This window comes from Stenella coeruleoalba, assembly GCF_951394435.1.
Source record: "Stenella coeruleoalba genome assembly, chromosome: 3".
NCBI lineage: Eukaryota > Metazoa > Chordata > Mammalia > Artiodactyla > Delphinidae > Stenella > Stenella coeruleoalba.
In genome coordinates this window covers 109,577,121-109,600,052 of record NC_137148.1, presented here as the reverse complement: position 1 = coordinate 109,600,052, position 22,932 = coordinate 109,577,121, and the positions used below count along the sequence as shown (strand labels likewise).

Sequence of the window (22,932 nt, the reverse complement as noted above, 5' to 3'; positions counted from 1 at the left end):
GGAATCTCCAGGCCTGGAGGAATCTGGATGGCCCATATACACACAAAACAGACATTAAAATGATGAGATAAAATGATATAACTGGATTTTTAATATTTTATACCTATGCCCCATTGGATCATCTTGCATAAGAACCTCACAATGGAGCCTAGTGATCTAAAAGATAAAAAGAGAGCAAGACTACTACCAAAGTCTCCCCAACTTTTTTTTCCCTAGTTGTATTTGTCTACTAACGTGTGCCAAGACCATTATATACTGTTAAGTATGTCAGATAAGATTTTTACCTTCAAGCTGACAATCATACAAGGCAGTAAGAAGTTTCACAAAAACAGTAAGTCTATATACTTGATGACACTTTCCTGGCCACTGAATTGCACTGAAAAATTTAAATTTAGCTGTTCTTGTTGAGTAGTTTTGTCCTTAAAAAGCAACCACTAAATCATTTGGCAGCGGCAGCAGCACCAACACAATTATTTCAGTACTTTTCCTGGTGATTAAAACGGACTATGTTGTCAAGAGACAAACAGGAAACAATTTATAAGTTGACTCTTTGGAACTTAGGAAAAAAAATTTTCCTGCAGAAAATGGTGGTTTGGCCCATAGAAGCCTGAACAGAAAAAATTCATCCTAAGTTTGGAGTCAGGCCTTCTCAAAGACCCTTCTACAGCAACCCTTGTAGTTGAGATAAACTCAGTGATGTGGGAAGTAGGAGGCAGGGGCAGATCTTTGGTAACACTTCGTTGCCAACAATACTGACACAGGAGTCACCAGGGAAAAAGGATTTGGGAGGTGGGAGAGAAGAAGGGAAGCCAAGGACTTCTCTCATATGCTTAATGTTCGCATCCAACCCTGCCCATCTATGAATCACTATTTTGAGGTTTTTTTTGTTTTTTTAACTGTCATTAAGGTTCCTTTCAGTTTTCCTGGAACTAATAATATAAATATATACGTATCTATTAAAGGAATCGTTATAAGCAGTTAGAGATGACTAAAATGATATGGTTGTAAACGTCCTTTTGTTGCCAAGGCAACCTAATGTGCCACCGCAGCTGCTATGACTCTCCAAGATTCTCCCATGGGGAACTATGCTTATACATTTTCCTTATTAGGAACAAAAGAATGTGGCACTGCTCGCTTTCATCTAATATTATATAACAATGGAATTTGCTTTCATGAATACCTGAAAGGACTATTTAAAGGGCTATCACATTTTTAGGTGAGACTGATTTTTTCATGAAATAATGTTCCTGGTCTGTTATCCTGCATGGTCACCAGAAAGCTAGGGATTTCCTTCTTTTAGGTCAGCTTCTAATTGCTCTTTCATTCTGAAAGACAGTATATAGCACAGTAGTTAAAGAGCATAGGCTTTGAAGTCAGATATACCTAAGCTCAAATCTCAGCATTACAACTTTCAAATAGGATGACTTTGGACAAGTTAGTTTAAATTCTCTGAGCCTTCTAAAGATTAAAATAGTTAGTGTATGTAAAAAGTACTAAGTACAGTGCCTGGCTCAATAACTGCTAGTGAAATACCTTTTGGGTCAAATCTGTCCTTACACTTTAAGCAGTAAAAATTCCAGTTAGTCTTCAAAATAGAAAATAGGAGAGAAAGAAGAGATAAAGTATCAGAGAAAACCAGATGTAGGTATACTACACCAAAACTGTTTTCCTATTATACTAGCAATTTGACAATGTAGGGTCAAGTTCTACCTCTGTTACTCACTACTTTTGTGACCTTGGGCAATTTAGGTCAACTCCAGTTCCCTTCATCTGAAAAATGAGGGAGGAAGATTATTAAACTTCCAAATTTTAAAATTCTGTGGAGTAAATTTAATAGGGCTTAAGTGCGTAAATAAGCTGTTAGGCTCCTCAACTCTTAAGATAGTAACCTGAATCACTCAGCTCAGAGAGCAGTTAATGCATGCAGCTGGCCACTTACAGAAACCATAAAAGTTAGCTGCTTTCTAGTTACCTGTGATAGAGTAATATGCTGAATAAACCCCATTCCAAAATCCACCAAAAGTCTGGTTGGAGAAAATGCCATTTATAGAGAATTTCCTGAAAGCCATGCGGTGCTCTGACTCAGTGATTGATAGTTAAGGGGATACATCAGAACCTCTGAGGAACTTTAACAAAATATACATGCATATGTGTATGCCCATGCCCCAGAGGTTCCCATTTATTGGTCTGGAATGGAGAAAGAGATGTGTATTTTCAATAACCCAGGTGATTTTTTTTTTAAGTTTGAGATGTAATTCATATACCATAAAATTCACCAATTTAAAGTGTACAATTCAGTGGTTTCAGTATATTCACAAGGTTCTCATTCCAGTACATTTTATCACCCCAAATAGAAACTCCATACCCATTAGCAGTCACTCTCTATTCCCTTTTCTTTCCTTCCCCCCAACCCCCACCAACACTCCTCTGCTTTCTGTCTCTATGGATTTGCCTATTCTGTACATTTCATATAAATGGAATCATACAATATGGTCTTTTGTGATTGACTTCATTTAGCATAATGTTTTCAAGGTTTGTCCATGTTGCAGCATCTATCAATATTTCATTCCTTTTAATGGCTGAGTAATATTCCATGATGGTTAATTTTATGTGTCAACTTGACACCACAGGGTGCCAAGGCATTTGGTCAAACATTATTCTGAGTGTCTTTGACAGTGTTTCTGGATGAGATTAACATTTACATTGGTAGACTGAATAAGTAAAGCAGACTGCCCTTCCTTATGTGGGTGGGCCTCATCCAGTCAACTAAAGACGTGAACAGAACAAAAAAGGCTGAATAAGGGGTAACTCATCCTGCCTGACTGTATGAGGTGGGACAGTGGTTTTTTCCTGCCTTCATATTTAAACTGAAACCTCAGCTCTTCTTGGATCTAGAGCCTATTAGCTCTCCCAGTTCTCAGGCTTCAGACTCAAACTGGAACTACACCATCAAGCTCTCCTGAGCCTCCAGCTTGCCAACCACATATCTTGGGACATCTCAGCCTCCACAATCACTTGAGTTAATTCTTTATAATAAATTTCTTTATCTATATCTATATCTTTATCTGTATCTATATTTATTGATCTCTTACTGGCTTTACTTCTCTGGAGATCCCTGACAAATACATATGAATATACCAAATTTTATTCATCTGTTCATCAGCTGATAACCATTTGGGCTGTTTTCCATATTTTGACTGTCATTAATAATGCTGCTATAAACATTCTTGTATAAGTTTTAATGTAAACATATATTTTACGTTTTCTTGGTTATTATACACTTAGCAGTGGGAAAAACCCAGGTGATCTTGATGGGTGCCTATAGCTAACTTTTGCTCTCCAAACACTCTAACATTTATTTTAGGCTCCAATCACACCACCTTCTACAGTCATCAAGGGATGATAAAGGTGCTGAAACACACTGCAAAAACAAACAAACAAAAACAACCATGAAGTTTGCTGAAGACCTGCTTTTTATTAATCTATATAGTGTCTTCCTTTCCATGAATGCCTATGGAGACATTTTTCTCTGGTCTCAGTCCAGAGAACTGGTTTGTTTTTAGCTTTGAGACAATGTGAAACTTAATTAATTATGACTTTCTCTCTTCATGTGACTACTAAAATCTTTAGCAAGCATATCAGATTTCATGGCCTACGTTTTATATACTTACTACTCTCCTGGTTTCATTGCCTTCTTCTTGTCCTTATTTCCACATTGTCTCATTTTCTCATCAATTTAAAATGTTATTTAGCATTGCTCTATGTATATAACTTAGTAAACGATTTCTAGAACATGGTAGGTTATAAAAGTAAACTAATATAGTCAGATCCACTAAATTTAGACCTTCAACTTGAAAAGGGTCACAGACTGGTGTATCTTAATTATCTCTCTATATTTGTATGGACATTACTGATTTACAGATTGTGATTTTAAATAGAAAACCCACAAGCTAGTGATAACTAAGTATTTTGTTATACATGCTTCATAAATTTATATAGCATTTACTAGATGGCAGAGATTTGATTTACCTTTGACTGATATTCATATATTTGACATTCCTGGCACTATGGCCAGAGATTCTGCAGAAAACGGGTATGGCTAATCTTCAAAGAGATTTTAACCATTGTTTATAACCAAGTGATTAAAGCTTTCAAATAGCAAATTTTATTCAAAACAGCAGAAACAGAGAAGCGGTGTAGTTTTTAAAGGCATTAACTATCATGCTTATATAAGGCATGCTGAAAATTATTTTCTTAATGTGATTTTAATTATACTGTGGAAATTAATTTCCTTAATCAAGAAAGTAAATGATAAAGGAATCAACTGAAAAACAACTTAGTATATACATATTTTACTTACAGACAACTTTTAAGAATGATACCTAGAAATGAGATTGAGAATTGGCAGAAGGGGAAGGAGACTTTAATTTTATGCTTTTATGTTTAAACTTTTACCAGGTAAGTCTTTTACTGAAAATAAAAATTAAAAAAGGAAAGAAGAAAAGACAATGTTATTAGAATTGCTTTTCTCAGGGAACCCTCCTACAATGTTGGTGGGAATGTAAGTTGGTACAGCCACTGTGGAAAACAGTATGGAGGCTCCTCAGAAAACTAAAAACAGAACTACCATATGATCCAGCAACCTCACTCCTGGGCATATATCCAGACAAAATTATAATTCAAAAAGATACGTGCACCCCTACATTCATATCAGCACTATTCACAATAGCCAAGACATGGAAACAACCTAAATGTCCATCAACAGATGAATAAAGATGTGTTACATATATACAAGGGAACTCAGCCATAAAAAAAACAAAATAATGCCATTTGCAGCAACATGGATGCAACTAGAGATTATCATACTATGTAAGTCAGAAAGATAAATAACCATAGGATATCATTAATATGTGGAATCTAAAATGTGACACAAATGAACCTATCTATGAAACAGAATCAGGGACATAGAGCAGAGACTATGGTGGCCAAGGGGGAGGAGGGTGGGAGAGGGTTGGACTGGGAGTTTGGGATTAGCATACACAAAAACTGGTATATATAGAATGGATAAACAACAAGGTCCTACTGTATAGCACACGGAAATATAATCAATATCCTGTGATAAACCATAATGGAACAGAATATGAAAAAGAATATATATATGTAACTGAGTCACTTTGCTGTACAGCAGTAACTAACACAACACTGTAATTCAACTATACTTTAATAAAAAATAAATTAAAAAAAAGAATACAATCAGGTAAAAATGTTATAACGAGAAGAATCACAACAGCTTGAGTTATACCAAATGCACTTTTTATTATTTCATTTTACAAATGAAAATATGTCTCTTTTTATACTGCCAAAGGAAAATTTTGTGTCTCAGTAACATAAAAAAGAAACATACTTTTTATATAAACATATACACATAAAAAAAAAAAGAATTGCTTTTCTCTACTGTTTGCATTTCTACTCAATGCAAGTATTGAAAATAAACGTAAAAAGTAAAAAAGAAAGATAAGAATGTTACTGGTATAAATGCCACCATAAATCATTAGCAAAAAAAGGACCTACCTTCTGTGTATCAATATCTTGTCTCATGATTCCCATTTCCTTATTAATCTTTTCTTTGTGTTTCTCACATTCACTTAGTTGAGCTATTACTTTATTAAGTTCAGTTTCTTTTTGCTACAAAAATGAAAATTTCTTAAGCACAAGAAATAAAAATATAAACAATCATTTTAAATTATATTCAATTAAGTAGTTTTAAATTACCTTCTTATAGTCATCTTTTCCATCTTGAATATAATTCTCAATGTCTTTCACATAACCATGAATATTTTTAACCTTCTCTTTGATATCATTTATCTGTGGAAAAATATTTATTAAAAATATACTAGTTCAGACTAGGGCATTTAAGAAGATTTATTTCCAAGGAATATCTTTTATTAAGATAACAAAAACTTAATAGGAGAGTACAGTGAAATACTGGCTTGGAAGTTAGAAGCCCTGAGTTCCAGTTTCCATCACGAGCAGATTTTATCTGAAATCAAATTTTATGATCTCCCTTTATTACTATGGGATTAGATTAAAAGGTCTCAATTCTCAACTTCTATTTTAGATCAAGAAGCAAAATAATTTACATTTAATCATTCTGAAAACATTTGGAATGTTAAGATTATGTCACAAATATGAAAATACTATTTCATCATGTTTTTAATTTCATGTGAAATACTAGTGTCCAACATGGTGCTCTGAATAATAATTTTAACATATATTTTTGATAACTAAATATATACATGAAATCTTACTTTATCCTGTGCTATTTTGTTGCTTGTATTTTTTTTGTTGATTAATTCTTCTTTCTCCTGCTGGTACTTTTCCAATGTTGTTTCCAAAGGGTTTACCTGCTCTTTAGCATCCTAAGGATATAAAAAATATAAGGTCTTATATAAAATTCCATTATCTTATTTCAGGTGTCACACTTCATAATAAAATCACTTTCTATGTACCAGGCTTTACAAGTCAATTCATTTGCTCCTTCCAACAACCCTATGAGGAAGGTACCATTATTTTCCTGCTATATTTCAGATGAGCACAGAGATGATTTATCCAGGGTCCCAAAAGCCAGTAAATGAAGGAGCCAGGATTCAAATCTCATCCAGCTCCAGAGTCTTTCTTTTAACCACTACGCTATACTGCGTCAGCCACTGACTTGATTCTTAATCTACACCACGTACTCCCAATTATATGAGCATGTGGCTTCAGGTATAAATTTTCCTGAGTTTGTAGGGCCCCATATCAGCTCTGTGTGACTGAAAAACAGGAAAGCTCTTTCAGTCCAGGTCTTTCTTTTACAGATGGAAATATGATCATAAAAGAACTTTTTTTTCAATTATTCTTCCATTTTCTGTTACAACTGATGAATCATAATACACAGAGCACTAAGTACGATTCCAAACACAAAATCATGTGATCAAGTTTGTAAACCAAAAATTGAGTTAACAAGCCATACCTTGCCTTCAGCACAGACACAGCCAAATTATAAAGTTTATCTGCTTTTAGCTGCATGGGTAGTGGGATTTCTCATGACTTCTGCTTTTTAAAGTATTCACTCTCATTCTAAAATGGTATGCTATACACAAAACCATCAGTTTTATTCCAGAATATATCATCTTAATAAAAAAAAGTTTTTGTATGCATGTACTGCCAATACATTTAAAAAGGCCCAAATTTTAACAAAAGATTAGACAAGTTCATCAGACAAGAGATCATAAATTATTTTGGCCGAAAAAAAATCTTAAAAAAAAAATATGGGGCTTCCCTGGTGGCTCAGTGGTTGAGAGTCCGCCTGCCGATGCAGGGGACACGGGTTCATGCCCCGGCCCGGGAAGATCCCACATGCCGCGGAGCGGCTGGGCCCGTGAGCCATGGCCGCTGAGCCTGCGCATCCGGAGCCTGTGCTCCGCAACGGGAGAGGCCACAACAGTGAGAGGCCCGCGTACCGCAAAAAAAAAAAAAAAAAAAAAAAAGGCTCAACATTCTGCTTGCAGGTTTCTACAGTGAGTGTGAGTGTGTGTGTATGTGTGTATGTGTGTGTGTGTGTGTGTGTGTGTGTGTGTGTGTGTATGTGTGTAGATATATAGCTTTTTTTAAGGGCATGGAGTATGGTCTAGTCCACTTTTCCATGGTTGTGTAGGAACTACAATGTCCTTTCCTGGCAAAACAAGAAGTGCAAGGTCTGCATTTCCACCAACTCAATGCAAAGCCCCAAGAGCTTCCTGCAAAGTAAAGCCGGCACGGAGGATCCAATCAATGTCTGCAGCAGGAAAAATTAATGGTGCAAGAAAGGAGGGACTTGATGATAGATGGCTGGTAGGTGGTTCAAATTCTAGAAGTGGTCCTGCAGCTTCAGAACAGACATTTTCTCTGGTCTCAGGCCTGTGTATCCTGACCCAGATCTTTAACCAATATGAAACTGGATGACAAGGACTCAGTTTGCTCAGAAGTCTGATTGAGTGCATCCTCCTTACCTGCTAAAAGTCTGGGTGAAATTTCGACACCAAAGGTGCAATGTAGTTGATTAGAAGTTTCAGCTGAGGCTAGAGTGACAGAACTGCTCTCATTTATTGACTCCTTAGACTTGGGGACACCTTCCTTATCAGTACTAACAGGCCATCACCTAGACCCCTGAAGTTAATATTTTCTACATCTTCTACTCTAGTGTCTGCTGAATTGTCTGTTAATTCTTCCGTCTTCACTGATACAGATACGGCCTGATGAAAGGAGACTTGTTCACTCTGGGTAGCTGTAAGATGCTCATTTTGGGTCCATCCTTCAGAAAGGTCCTTAATACCTGTTTGCCCCTCAGTTACTGTCTTTGATTGACAGAAAACTTCTTCAGATGTGTTTTCTGAAGCTGGTTTACTACTAATGACAAAAAGTTCATGAAGTTCCTTCAAGGCTGCTGTTACAGATGAGCAAGATTCCTCTGCTGACTCTGGGCTGACAGAGGGCTGACAACTGCCACAGAGACTTAAGAGAAGGGGCAATTCCCATACTTCTTACTTGTTCCAGACATTTCAACACTACTTTCTGGAAGGTGTAAATCCTGAGTGGAAATGGAATTTTAAAGGAAGGGTTACATTTTGATGTTTCTACTTCCATCAAGGGATTATCCAAGGTGAGATAAGATGCACCGATGTTCCTGACATTGGTATTCTGACTGCCTGCTGAATTAATAAGCACAACTAGGGACTGTTCAACTATATCTACTTCCATAAGTGTTTCTGAATTTGCGCAGCCAAAGCATCCTGAAGGTAGAATATTTTTCTCTGTACCCGAAAGGTCCACAGTCTGCTGCAGCCTGTCTCAATCATAAAGGAACTTTTGATCTTAAGCTTAGTTTGCTGAGGCCAAGTAGACATTTTATGGTAATTAAGCATACTAGTACATTGACGTTGGTGTGCCCACACTTATTTTGGAAGGAAAGGGGTTTTCAAATAACAAACTATTTTACTAATCAGAAGTCCACATCATTTGGCCTTATAACATCTCTACAGAATAAGTATACGATAACCACTGTTCAAAACCATGATCCTCAAGCACTTTAAGATCCTGAAATACCTAATGAATCCATAAAGGTAGAAAAAATTATTTAGTATTATTATTATTTTTTTTTTCCTCACCATTGTGGCCTCTCCCATTGCGGAGCACAGGTTCCGGACGCGCAGGCTCAGCAGCCATGCACGGGCCCAGCCGCTCCGCGGCATGTGGGATTTTCCCGGACCGGGGCACGAACCCGTGTCCCCTGCATCGGCAGGTGGACTCTCAACCACTGCACCACCAGGGAAGCCCCTAGTATTATTTCAATGTAGGAATATTTTGTATTAGGAAGTGGTTTGGTGTGGTGGGAAGTCAAATGTCTTACACATCAGAAGACCTACCAGAAAATTAACCCTGCCTCCTACTAACTGTATGAATTTGGGCAAGTCATGGGATATCTGTAAGTCTCAATTTCTTTTCCTATAAAAAGGAGATTTAGTCACATTTATCAAAATGATACACTGAATACAAAATGAGACACTGAACAGTTTAATGTCAAAGTGCTTTATAAGCAATGAAAAATACAAATGTAAGGTAGTACATTTTATACCATACTCTAAGCCTCTGTTATTTTGTAATCCAAAACTACTTAAGAAACATTTACAGTAATTAGTAACAGATTCTAATCAGATTCTAACCAGATTTAATTGGTTGGGTCTTAGATTTGATAAATCTAGATGAGGGATGCCAAATGGGTTCCATTCCATGTGTCAACTCAGTGCCTCCTCAGTGGGAAGTATTCCGAGACTACATCTGGAATTAAAAAGAAAAAGTGCTATGCCTGAGAGGCAGTGTCTGTCAGGCATATAGGATCTGTAGGTAAGACAAACCTCCTATACAAGTAGGAATCCTTATATGGAGTTAGCCAGCCACCGCCAGACCACCTCCAGTAACAGGAAGTTCACTACTTAACCAGGCAGCCAGTTCTTCCTTATTATGGTCAATAAATCTTCTTCCAGAAATTTTTACCTATTAGTAGAAGTTCTATATACCATTTTCACTTGATCCTCACAATAACCATAGTTCTGGCCATTGCCCCAATAAAGAGAATTTCACATATTTGAACTGATTTTTAAAACTAATATGTATGAATGCTTTTACCTTTATTTCTCTGTATAAGGACTGAACTTCAGTGGATAATTCCACAGTCTGCTCCTCCAGTTGCTGACGACGTTGTAAATTAGTGGATATCTGAAGTTTCTCTGATTTAAGTTCATTTGTTGTACTTTTTAGGTGCTGAATTTGTTCCTGCTGGTCCTGTATAAGCTTACGATTCAATTCAATCTTACTGGAAACTGCATGAAAACATATTGATACAGTGATTAATGTAAGGGTATAGAAAATACTATAAGCAGCCTCATTCCAGTTTTATAGGTCTCTGTGGCATTCCCAAAGGCTGAGTTTCTGTGGGTCCCACCTACTGCAATAAAAATGCCACAAGAACCTGTCCAGCTCCCAAACCTGCTTGCTGTCCCCTCCTGAATGGGGCAGATATGACTGAGAAAGAATACAGCTCATTTGTTACTCATCATTCAAAATCTGTTCTGGGGCTTCCCTGGTGGCGCAGTGGTTGAGAGTCCGCCTGCCAATGCAGGGGACACGAGTTCGTGCCCCAGTCCGGGAAGATCCCACATGCCGCAGAGCAACTAGGCCCGTGAGCCACGGCCACTGAGCCTGTGCGTCCCGCAACGGGAGAGGCCACAACAATGAAAGGCCCGCGTACCACAAAAAAAAAAAAAAAAAATCTGTTCTGCAAAGAAAGGAAACAGAGGAGAAGTGATGCCTTTGAGAAAAGAAACTGCATATACCATGGACTGGAAGAAAGGCTGTTCTTTGTCCACATAATAGTTATAAAATTTATGATAAAAAGCATATGTTGGGAATGTTGAAGTCTTTATAAGGAAACAGTCTCTATTACCTGTATCTAATTTGTGTTGCTTTTCTTGTTTTTCCTGGTTTACTTGTTGAACAGTTCTATCGAAATCTAGTCCTTGGAGTTTAGCTGCTTGTTGTGCAATTTTTCTTTCAACATCCTTAAGTTCCATCTTAAGAATAAATCAAAGTTATTTCCTTTAAGAAACTTATGCCATTATCATTATTCAAAATCTTTAAGAATTAACTGCTTTTACTTTTTAAAATCTAATTTATAACTGCTCTCATATAATTTTAACAAATTTTCAAGGATAAAAATAAAATTAATTTTTATGATGAAATTAATTTAAATGATGTAAACAAAAGGAAGCAGACTAAAAATGAAAAATAAACAAGACTACTTCTTAATTCTCAGAACTTATGGATAATAAAATCTAAACTCAGGAATATAAATAAGCTAAGCAGTTACTCCCTGAGACTACCTGAAATTCAGGATAGGGAACTCTAAACACAATCTGTACCAGAATACTAGCTACTATCTTTAACACTCACATTTCATATTCAAACCACCATGAAACTAGTTTTATTCTGCCTTAAACTGCAGTAAACTTACCTGGAACCTCTCCATAATTGTAACATCTGTCAGACACACTTTAGCACTTTCTTCCTCAGGTATAATTGTACCCAAAAGTGTTTCCTGTTCTTCTATGTCATTCTTTAGGCGCTGTATGTCTCTGTTCACATTCTGCAGTTTGTTTCTTAATTCTGGTATTTCCTTCTCCTTCAAATCAATTATGCTTTGCCTTCACAGAACATACACAATTAAAAATAAGCAATCTAATGTTTTCTCATAATGAGATTAAGGTTATGTATTTTTGGCAAGAATACCACAGAAGTGATGTTGTATCCTTCTTAGGGCAACACATCAGTGGGTACATGATGTCAGTATGTTACTCTTAGTTAAGAAGGTGTCAGCCAGATTTACCCATTGTAAAGTTACTATTTTTCTCTATGTAATCAATAAGTATCATAGGAGAAATACATTGAAGAAAATGTAAATATCCTGTTTCTCCTCAAACCTCTGTCCACTGATTTTATAACTAGTACCTATTGACAGATCTTGATACCAGTAATTTTTACCATATTGTTTGCCAAACTGAAAGATATCTTACAAATTACCTGACCATACTCATCATAAGTGTCAAGACCATGAAAGACCAAGAAAGACTGTCAAAGACAAAGAAGAACTATGGTAGACTACAAGAGCCTAAGGAGAAATAACAAGTATATGCAATGTGGGAATCCTGAGTTGGATCCTGAAATAGACAAAGGATATTAAATAGAAAGACTGCTAAAATTCAAATATGGTTTGTAGTTTAATTAATAGAATTATACCAAAGTTAATTTCTTGACTTTGATAACCATATTATGGTTACATAAACTGTGAACATCAGGAGAAGCTGGGTGAGGGTATATGTGAATTCTCTGTACTATTTTTGTAAATTTTCTGTAAGTCTAAAATTATTTCAAAATAAAAAAGTTTAAAAACTGATGGAAGGACAGAAGGAAGGAAGGAAAGAAAATAGGAAAGAAGGAAAGCACTCAGTCAAATGCTACATGGGTTTATGGTACAAAAGCTGTTAAACCCACTTTACTGCTGCTACTCTAGCTAATGAATTACCATCCCTATGGCAGGTACTGGCCCCACACCTATTTTTGTTGATACCTCTGAAACAATAAAACTTGTATGTAATCTTTAAAAAAAAAAGCTATTAAGCTTTTTTCAGAAAAATCCCAAATTCTTAAAATCAAATTAGTATAATAAATTCAATTGGTTTCTAATGGGAGCCTTATAATAAACCAGAAACTCAAGGATTAGCTCTCAGATATTGTTATTACTTAATGATTTTTTTAAAGTCCAAACTATGAGCAAGAAATGCCAACCTGAATTGATCTGAGTGACAGAGACCTGTAATTTTTTATACCAGAGGAATGAAAAAATTCCCTGAATAAATATGAACATATTCAGATTATGAATAATTCATGCCCACATTACTTCCCAGTGTTATAGACCAGAAGTTGGTCTTAAGTTATGTACCCAGTACCTAGAAAGTGACAAAGCTATGAGAGCCTAATGACAGTCAAGCATTCACTTGACTGGGACATTTTTGCAGAGAACTATAGGCATCCATTCAATTTTAACCCCATTTTTACATTTTCACACACACACAAAAACCCCTTATTGATGTGGTCCAGGTTTTGGTGCCTTCTTTTCTGATGATTACCTAAGACGCTAAAATAAGTACTCTAAGAAACAGTAAAGATATTTCCTGAGAGAATGGTTACTGAGCTCTAGTAGAGTTTTCTCTTTTGTTTTTTAAATTTTTCAGAAACTCAATTTTGTGACAGCATTTTTTTTCCAAGGGAATTTTATGTAAAAGGAACCAACTAACACAGATACAGTACTGAAAAAAACCTGTGGGAAAAATATGGAGTTTTTATTTAAATGAGGTGTTATAAAAAATGAACCCAAGTCAGTACTAAGAAACATGATAAATAGGTACATTTTCAGCTGAAATTTCATTCATGATGGTATGGGACATGCTGGAAGGGACATGCTATCACTTCCGTTGTACTTTATTGGTTACACAGACCAATCCTGGAACATGAGAGAAGACTAATACAAGAGTGTGAATACTAGGAGGCAGGGATCATTGGGGACCATCTTAGAGGCTGGCTACCACAAAGCACATCTTCTTGCATCTTCCCTTCCTTCTCTTCCTTAAACTCCTTTTCAGTTTTCCAGGACAACATACCCTCCGGGTTTTTCTGTTTCCAGAGTTTGTCTCACTTTCATCCAATGTATTAACATTAGATTAATTTTCCTAAAACACATCTTTCATTAAATCTCTTAGGATGGCTCCCCATCACCTAATAGAGCTATAACTAGGTCTGAACATAATTGTAGCTCTATCTTCCCTACTTATGTGAATCAATCACTACAAATAAGTTCTCAAACTCCAGATAATGTTTCTACTGCAGCACAGGTCTTACTCTCCTACTCTTTACACACACCCTCTCCCCTTTCCTCCTCTTAAATAAGTCAAACCACCTTCCCTATGCTTTACATCCCTCCTCCTACCCTGTTCTCAAAATCCTATTCTGATTCTGTAGTCCATTGGCTTCTCTCTTCCTAATTAATACATTTGTTTGAACCAATTAAGTACTTTATTAAGCCCAGCTTTCTATGTCTAATCCTGAGAGCTTTTCTCCTTACATAGACCATCAGCTCCATGAAGGTCATGTCTTACTGGTCTCTGTGACCATCTTTGTGCTCTGGGAGACACCAAGGCAATCATCACATACTTTCTGACTTGATTTTAGTTATAAATAGAAAATCATCTGAACTTCTTATACAAGCAAGGGAAAAATAAATAATAGAAATCATCTATGATTCATTCTTTCTGGAAGTGAGAAAAACATAAAAGTATAGCTTAAAATTTGTCTCTTGAGGGGAGCTTTCCAGTACTTTAATTCTTTGCTGGGTTTAGAAAGTGACACATAGTTATAAAATCTATCAAAATTTCTGCCCTCAAGCCAAGTCTCAGGAATGAAACAAACATACACAAATTAAAGATTATATCCACCCTGTGACTAGTTTAAGAAACAAGCTTATCTTGAAACAAAATAATTCTTTCTTATCACATAAATAACATGAGATGAGCATACTGGCTTAGAATCCTGACTTTAACCTTTATTCATTCAACTCTTGCTTACTGAATACCTACCATATGTTAGACAGTGGAATAGGTACCTCTTACAGCACTGCTGTACAGGTACAGTAATAGTAAATCCCTATTCTCACCTCATGGGCACTAGTCCCAGCATTTCATCACGCCGCTTTTCTTTTTTCTTTAGTTCTGATTCTGTTGACTTGAGCTTATCTGGAGCAAGCCTCAGCTTAGACTGCAAATCATTGATGACTTCTTGTAATTCAGCTTCTGTCTGAAAAACTCTCTGACAGACAGGGCAACACGACTGGTGTTCATCCGTTAGCTGAGTAATGAATTGGGAGTAAACTGCCGTAGCTCCAGCCAGCATGGCTATTTAAAAAAATATATATATACTCCCAGTGAAAAGAATACAAAATACAGTTTTGTCAACATGGTTATATCCTTTTCTGTAAATACATGATTATTCTTCTTGCTTTATAAACACACAATGAAAGAAATCAAAATTCTGATATTTAAATCTTCCCAAGGACACAATACATTCAGATTTGTAGAAATTATTTTCTGGTAACACACAAGTATAAAACTTTTAAAGCTTGTTATGTGCCAGAAACTATAATCTCATTTACTCCTCCCTAACACCCTACACGTGGTAGGCAATTATTAATGAATCTGAAGTACAGAAAGGTTTCGATAACTTGCCCAAAGTCACACAGCAAGTAGGTTGTAGAACCAGAACTGAAATTTAAGCCAACGAGCTCCAGAACCAAGTTTAAAAATCTCCCATCCTTAATAGTTACCTGTGAACGAAAATTCAAAAACATCAAAATGCCTTTTCTAATATAAAGTAGGTAACCTACCTCGTTGTTTTGAGGATTTTTCAATTTCTTCTTTAAGCCTGTCTAAGTCACTTTCAAAATCCTGGCTACCACAAACATCAAACAGTTTGTCTTCATAGCTGGACAACTTCTCTTCCTTCCTTTTTAGCTCATTATTTATATGATTTTTATTTTGCTCAGCTGAAGCCAGTTCCTTGCTAAAATAAGAATATGGATTACAATTTTAAAACATGAGAAATGAAAAGTGTGAGAAGGTAGATCCAAGACAAACTCTGCCAGAAAATATTACAAAGGTCTGCTGTGACCAAGCACTTTTTTTTTAGAAGTCATGGCAACAGTCCACTACTGCCTGAATCTACCCCTACCACATGGACTCACCCTGGTCATATGCCTGCTCCCAGAAAAATGTGTACAGATAAAACCCTGCTTGGTTTTGCAGGGGTTCATGGTCTTAGATCTTGGGTTAAGAGCCTCAGCAAGGAGAATATGCTTGCCAGATCTGGAGGGAAGAAAAAAAAAGGAGAACATTCTCCTAACTCTGTGTGGACCCTTTCACAACTGTACTTCCGTTCCCTCCTGTAAAAACTTTTCCTTTGTTCCCTCCTTGTTGCTGTCACCTACTTACAACCTGATCATTCACTGCCTCTCATTCATCAAAGACTTTGCTCACTGGTACAATTTATTTCCACTCCAACTCTTAAATATAATCCTAGCCAGCCTCCATGCCCACACAGATCAGGGGTTTTCAATTTACAGGTTCTGATGCATTAGGCAAGTCATATAATCAATTCAATGCATTGTATTCAGCATATTTTGAAAAATTAAGCATAATATGTAGAATATATTGGAGTAGATTGTGTGTGGTTAGGATAGGTACTATTTTAAGAAATTTGTTTCAGATAAATCTATGTGAGTGTACATGTGCCTCATCTTGATACTTCCCACTGTGAGTCACAGTAAAAATTTGGAAAAAAAATAACATGTAGATGATGTTCTCACCATCCTAGTCACTGAGCATTGCTCATTAAGATCACTATCTCAGCAGCACCAAACACGGTTGAACCCCTCCTTGAAAGACTATTTTCTCAAGGCAACCCAGACATCACTCCTGTCTTGTTCTCACCCTGGCTCCTGGGGCACTGACTTCGCTTGCTCCTCTTCCTTTGCTTGCCAACAGTTTAAATGTTGGTGTTTTCCAGGAGTCTAACTACAATTTTTTCTCTTCTCTTTGAATAACTCCTTCAAGTTGACATGACCTACTGATGCCAGTTATCACTTACAAAGCAACAACTTCCAGTCTTCTGAGCTTCAAACTCCAGTATTCTATTCCCTAACAGACATTTCCACAAGAAACACAAATTTAACATGGTCAAATCCACTATCTGCCTCAAAAATATGTGTGGAATTTTTGACCCTCTTATCCAAGTAACACTCAAGGTGATATTTGAAAAAATGGATCACTTTTTTAAACTTTGGGAAAAACATAAACTTTAACATCTTAACCATTTTTAACTGTACAGCACAGTAGTGTTAACTATATGCACATTGTTGTGCAACAGATCTCTAAAACTTTTTCATCTTGCAAAACTAAAATTCTATACCCACTGAAAAACTACCCCCCCTCCGCCCCCGCCCCCTGGCTACTCTGAACCTCCATTCTACATACTTTCTAAGAGTTCAACATCTTTGGATACTTCACATAAGTGGAACCAAGCAGTACTCGTCTTTTTGTGCCTAGCTTACTTCGCTTTAATATCCTCAAGCATAATATCCTCAAGGTTCATCAAGTCATAGCATATGAGAGGATTTCCTTCTTTTTCAAAGATAAATAATATTCCATTATACATACACCAGTTTTTCTTTATCCATTCATCCATCATTTAGGTTGCTTCCACCTCTTGGCTATTGTGAATAATGCTGCAGTGAACATGGATTAGCAAATATCTCTTTGATATCATGTTTTCAATTCGTTTGAATATATACTCAGAAGTGGAATTCCTGGATCATCTAGTTATTCTTTTCCTAATTTTTTGAAGAACCTCCACAGGTTTTCTACAGTAACTGCACCATTTTACACTCCCACTAATAGTGCAGAGGGTTCCAATTTCTCAACATCCTCACCAACACTTGTTATTTTGTTTTTTTTTCAACTTCTTATTTTATCTTTTAATTGAAGTATAGTTGATTTACAATGTTGTGTCAGTTTCAGGTATAAAGCAAAGTGATTCAGTTATATTATTCTTTTTCAGATTTTTTTCCATTATAGCTTATTATAACACACTACTATATTTTCTGTTTTTTTTGATAATGGTCATCCTAAGTGGTGTGAAGTGATATCACTGTGGTTTTGATTTGCATTTCCTTGATGACTAGCATCATCTTGAGCATCTTTTCATATGCTGTTGACCATCTGTATATATTCTTTGGAGAAATGTCTATTCAAGTCCTCTGCCTATTTATTTTTAAAAATATTTATTTATTTATTTATTTGGTTGTGCCAGGTCTTAGTTGCAGTAGGCGGACTCCCTAGCTGTGGCATGTGAACTCTTAGTTGTGGGATCTAGTTCCCTGAGCAGGGATCGAACCCGGGCCCCCTGCGTTGGGAGCTCGGAGTCCCAACCACTGCACCACCAGGGAAGTCCCTCTGCCGACTTTTTTAATCCGGGTATTTTTTTTTTAATTATTGAGTTGTACGAGTTCTTTACATATTCTGGATACTAACCCCTTATCAGATATATAATTTGAAAATGTTTTCTCCCATTCTGTTAATTGCCTTTTCCCTGTTGATCGTTCCCTTTGCTGTGCAGCAGTTTTTAAGTATGATATAGTCCCATTTGTCTATTTTTGCTTCTGCTGCCTGTGCTTTTGGTGTCATATCCAAGAAATCATTGCCAATTTCAATACAATGAAACCTTTCCTCTATGTTATCTTCTAGGCGTTTTATAGTTTCAGGTCTCACTTTTTATAAAGGAATATTTTAATCCTCTCACTTAGTTCTGCAGACTTTCAAGGAACAAGAAGCTGAACTCACTATCTGTTACCATTTTACTTAATTTGTAAAATATGGGAAAATCAAAGTCAATTAGTAAGACATACCACTTCGTGACAATAAATGATTTCAAAACAATTAAAAGTGAAAGCATGAAAAAAGAGACTTCTACTACATCTTCAAATGTTGTAACTACTTACTTCAATTTGGCAAGTCTGTCCCTGGTCTGATTAATTTCTTTTGATTTACTATGAAGCCAGTCTTCAAGCTGTTTTTTGTTGGGAAAATATCCTAACAATGAAGTTAATTCATCACTGTGCCTAGATTTTATTTTTCTGATTTGTTCATCTTTGTCAGCCTATAGGAAAAAAAAATCGTTTAAAAATAAAGCTCAATATCTCCACATTATATAAAGAACAAAAATAAATTTTAGATTGATTACAGTTCTAGGCTTAAAAAATAAAACTACAAAAATGCAAGAAGAAAATATAAAATTTCTTCTTTTTTTTTTTAAATTTTGGCCATGCTTCACTGCTTGAGGAGTATCTCAGCGCCCCGACCACAGACTGAACCCGGGCCATGGCAGTGAAAGCACCAAATCCTAACCACTAGGCCACCAAGGAACTCCTGAAAATTTCTTAAACTCTTAACGTGAGGATGGACTTTCTAAGCCATTAGAGAAAAGAATAACAAGTCTGATGATATAAAAATTAAAACTTCTGTATGGTATATGATAAAAATTAACAGCAATGTACACGTGTGTGTTTGTGTGTATACACTTCTGTATTATTATTTCTTTGTAATTAGAAAACAGTTTTTAAACTTGAAAACTTTATATTAAGTTCATTTAACCCCTAAAGTAAAAAGCCAATATCAACTAAATACTTCACAGTGTAACGATTATGAATGTTAAGATAAGCTATTTTAAATACCAGAAAGTATAATTAGAACAAAAAGAAAGGTCATACTTTGTCTTTGGTCAGCATCTCCATCTGGGTACGTGTTGCTGTATGATGATTTAACTGCTCCATCTCCTGGTCCAATTTACGCAGGGTCCTGTCTAGATCTGCTTTCTCATTTTGAAGGCTTATTACTTCTGTTTTTAGAGTTTCTACATTGCTGTTTTTCTCAGCTTTGCTTAGCTCACGTTCCTTAATAATTCAAATAAATGAACAGGTTTATATGTGTTGTGTTAAAATAATGACAAAGTGTATTAGAAATCAGCTACTCCTCAGGATGGTCAAAATATTACTGTTTGATTTTATCCAACAACAGAAAAAGCAGAAGTAATAAAATTTTTAAGAAAGATCTTATAAAGTTACCTTACTATTTTATAACAGTAGAGACTTAGTAAATAAATCTGGAAGAGTCAAACAGGAGGGAAAAGTGAAAATTAGTGCAAAATTAAGAAAAATATGCTTAAGTATACAGTTTAGTGACTCTTCAATCAATAACTAAGCATTTATCAAGTACCCATGTAACTCACTACATTGCCTGGCATATAGAAACTAAAAATCGTGTGATATGGTCCCTGAACAGTATCTCCCCATCACAACAGGACAATATCGTGCTAAACTGACAAAAATGTATGCTAGATGTTAAGTTTGGGAGTAAATAGAAATGTTTAAATTATCAAGATGGGACCTGAAAGTGGCATTTGCCAAGCTTTAGGATGCTTATTTTGGTAATGGAGGTGTGAAGGAAGGGAAGAGATTAGAAACAAAGAAGAAATTTTGGAAATTCATGAAAGGAAGAGGTGGGCTAAGAAAATTTCTACCCCAGAAGAAGTGATAACACAGCAATAATCATATAAAATCTGTAGTGTGTGGAACCTAGAGGGAAAATACTTTTTTTTTAAACTTAGGTAAGTGGTTCTCAATCAAGGTACTCATAAGAATCACCCAGTTCTGTTTTGAACACATTTCTATGGCCCACTCTTAGAGATTTTTATTTGGAAGGTTTAAGGTCTAAGCATAAGTTTTTTATTTTAAGTTTCTTTAGATGATTCTAATTTTCAATCCACCAGGTTCCAGGAGCAGAGTTGGGTCATTAAGATATTCAGATAAATTCATTTTACATGAGATTGATAGACAAGGTTGACATTTTTATTAAAATGCCATAATCTCAGGATTAGCAAAAGGTAAAATACTTCTAAATATCTTATACCTTAAAATTATTAGATTGCTCAAATAGTATCTTACAGCTTTTGTGAGCTCCTGGTCCAGTTCAAGAATTCTGTCTGAAGATCCTTCCAACTGCTGTAATTCATACTTCACATTTTTCAGCTCACTCTGCTTCTTAGTTAGGATTTCTGATTTTAGCTCTATTATTCTTCCCAGTCCAGTTTTCTTATCCCTTATCTCATCTATCTGTTTTTGTTTCAGAGTCTCTTTTTCTGCAAAGTCATTCTAAATACATAATGAGAAGCATGAGCATTAACAATTTTTTCACTAAAAACTTCATTAAGAAAAAGTTTCTTTGATGCAAAAGTAACACATGCACTCTGAGGAAAATATAGAAAAGCATAAAAAAATATAATGATCATAACCCAGAGATAATCATTATTAACTTCGAGCAAACTTTTTCTTTACAATTAGCTTTAAAAAGAAATTTTACTTAAAATCAAATAAAAAACATAGGTCTATATATTCTTTGTACTTTTATACTTATAAACTTTAAAAAATTTGCTTCCATAAAGGTTTTATTCTACCTCATAGCAAATTTTATCCTAACACTAATCCAAAAATATGACAAAATAAGGTCAACCCCAAAATTAAAACAATTCAACTAGACAATCTGATACAAACAAAAGAAAATAACAGTATTTACCATCAGTTGCCTGGCGGTTTCTGCTTCCTTTTCTTGCCTCTCTCTCACAAGTTTGTGAAAATTTTTTATCTGTCTCTCATTGAATGGTCCATGCTTAAAGCCATCCAATTCTAGTTGTGTTGCCAAAGACTGAATTAATGAATCTCTAGCTCGCATATGTTCTTGATGACGATCTGCTTGTAGCTGCAGACGACCTTTAAAAAACACAATCATAGTAATTCTTTTATCAGATATTTTAAAAAATAAAAGAGCAAGATCTCTTACATCCTTTGCTCAGTTTCCCCAAATGGTGACTATTGTATTGAGATGTAGTAAGAAATACATATTTGGTTTTTGTCCTTGGCTCCTGGTACAGAGCTCCAAAAAACGCTTAGAATTTCTCAGTGATAGGGGTGAGAGGAGTATCTTTTGTTATTCATTATAAGTCCCTTTCAACTGTACCTGAGTTTATTCTAATGAGGTGACTCCTGGAGAATGGGACCTGGTCGTCAGAGGAATCAGCTCTGTGATTAGAGAGTAGGAAGTTTCAGTACCCACCCCTCCCATTTCTGGGGAGGGGCCGAAGTCTGAGTTCAATCACCAATGGCCAATGACTTAATTAATCATGTCTACATGATTACTTCCATAAAAACCCTAAGCAATGGCATTCAAAGAGCTTCCAGGTTGGTGAATATGACATGGAGGTGCTGAGTAAGTCGCGCATGTGGAGAAGGCATGAAAGCTCAGTGTCCCTCCCCCATACCTTACCCTATGCATCTCTTCCATCTGGGTGTTCCTGAGCTATATCCTTAATAAACTGGTAATAGTAAGTGCTTCCCTGAGTTCTAGGAGCTGTTATAGAAAATTACTGAACCTGAGAAAAGGGTTGTGGGAACCCCTGATTTACAGCCAGTGGTCAGAAGTACAGGTGCCAGACAACCTGGGACTTGGGATTGGCAGCTGGAGTGGAGTGGGAGACAGTCTCATGAGACTGAGCCCTTAATCTGTGGGGTCTATGCTAACTCCGGACAGGGAGTGTCAGAACTGAATTAAATTACAGGACACTTAGTTGGTGTTCACTGAGAATTGGAGAATTGCTTGGTGTGGAAAAACCCACACACCTGGCGTCAGAACTGTTGTTGAGTAGAAAAACTGTGTTTTCTTTTAGTAATTTGCAAAATTATAGTATATCACAACCAGGATACTGACACTGATACAATCCATCAATCTTATTCTTATTTCCCCAGTTTTACTCATATCTGTGTGTGTATTAAGTTCTACATAATTTTATCAACTGTGTTGGTTCTTATATCCACCATGACAGCCAAGATACTGAACAGTTCCAATACCATAAGAACCCCTCTTGGTTTTTTTAAAACCATAACCACATTAGCCTTCCTCCTGCTTTTCCTCCTACTGGGTAACCCTGGCCACCACTAATCTGCTCTACATTTCTAAAATTTTGGCATTTCAAAATGTCATATGAAGTGGAAACATACTATATATAATCTTTTGAGACTTTTTTCACTCAGCATAATTCCCTGGAGACTTGTCATTCATGCAGAAAATGTGTAATATTATAATAGGGGAA

The 22,932-nt window shown here is 36.0% G+C and overlaps 1 protein-coding gene and 1 pseudogene across 2 annotated transcripts in view; both read right to left on the bottom strand.

The window, feature by feature from the left end:
* The window catches only part of RAD50 (RAD50 double strand break repair protein), a 99,036-nt gene that overhangs the window by 35,052 nt on the left and 41,052 nt on the right, over positions 1 to 22,932 (bottom strand). Inside the window, exons 8-19 of the mRNA XM_079917436.1 lie at positions 21,363 to 21,556; positions 20,735 to 20,941; positions 19,502 to 19,684; positions 18,734 to 18,891; positions 15,566 to 15,741; positions 14,840 to 15,077; positions 11,588 to 11,777; positions 11,021 to 11,147; positions 10,204 to 10,397; positions 6,309 to 6,419; positions 5,773 to 5,865; positions 5,572 to 5,685 (exon numbers count right to left, since the gene is read on the bottom strand). Coding sequence (XP_079773562.1) covers positions 5,572 to 5,685; positions 5,773 to 5,865; positions 6,309 to 6,419; positions 10,204 to 10,397; positions 11,021 to 11,147; positions 11,588 to 11,777; positions 14,840 to 15,077; positions 15,566 to 15,741; positions 18,734 to 18,891; positions 19,502 to 19,684; positions 20,735 to 20,941; positions 21,363 to 21,556 — 1,985 coding nt within the window. The remainder of the gene's footprint in view (positions 1 to 5,571; positions 5,686 to 5,772; positions 5,866 to 6,308; positions 6,420 to 10,203; positions 10,398 to 11,020; positions 11,148 to 11,587; positions 11,778 to 14,839; positions 15,078 to 15,565; positions 15,742 to 18,733; positions 18,892 to 19,501; positions 19,685 to 20,734; positions 20,942 to 21,362; positions 21,557 to 22,932) is intronic.
* On the bottom strand, positions 7,650 to 10,135 carry LOC307184066 (regulatory solute carrier protein family 1 member 1-like; annotated as a pseudogene). Its single transcript has 2 exons — positions 10,104 to 10,135; positions 7,650 to 8,863 (listed from the first exon to the last, which is right to left on the bottom strand). The product of its transcript is annotated as a regulatory solute carrier protein family 1 member 1-like (transcript).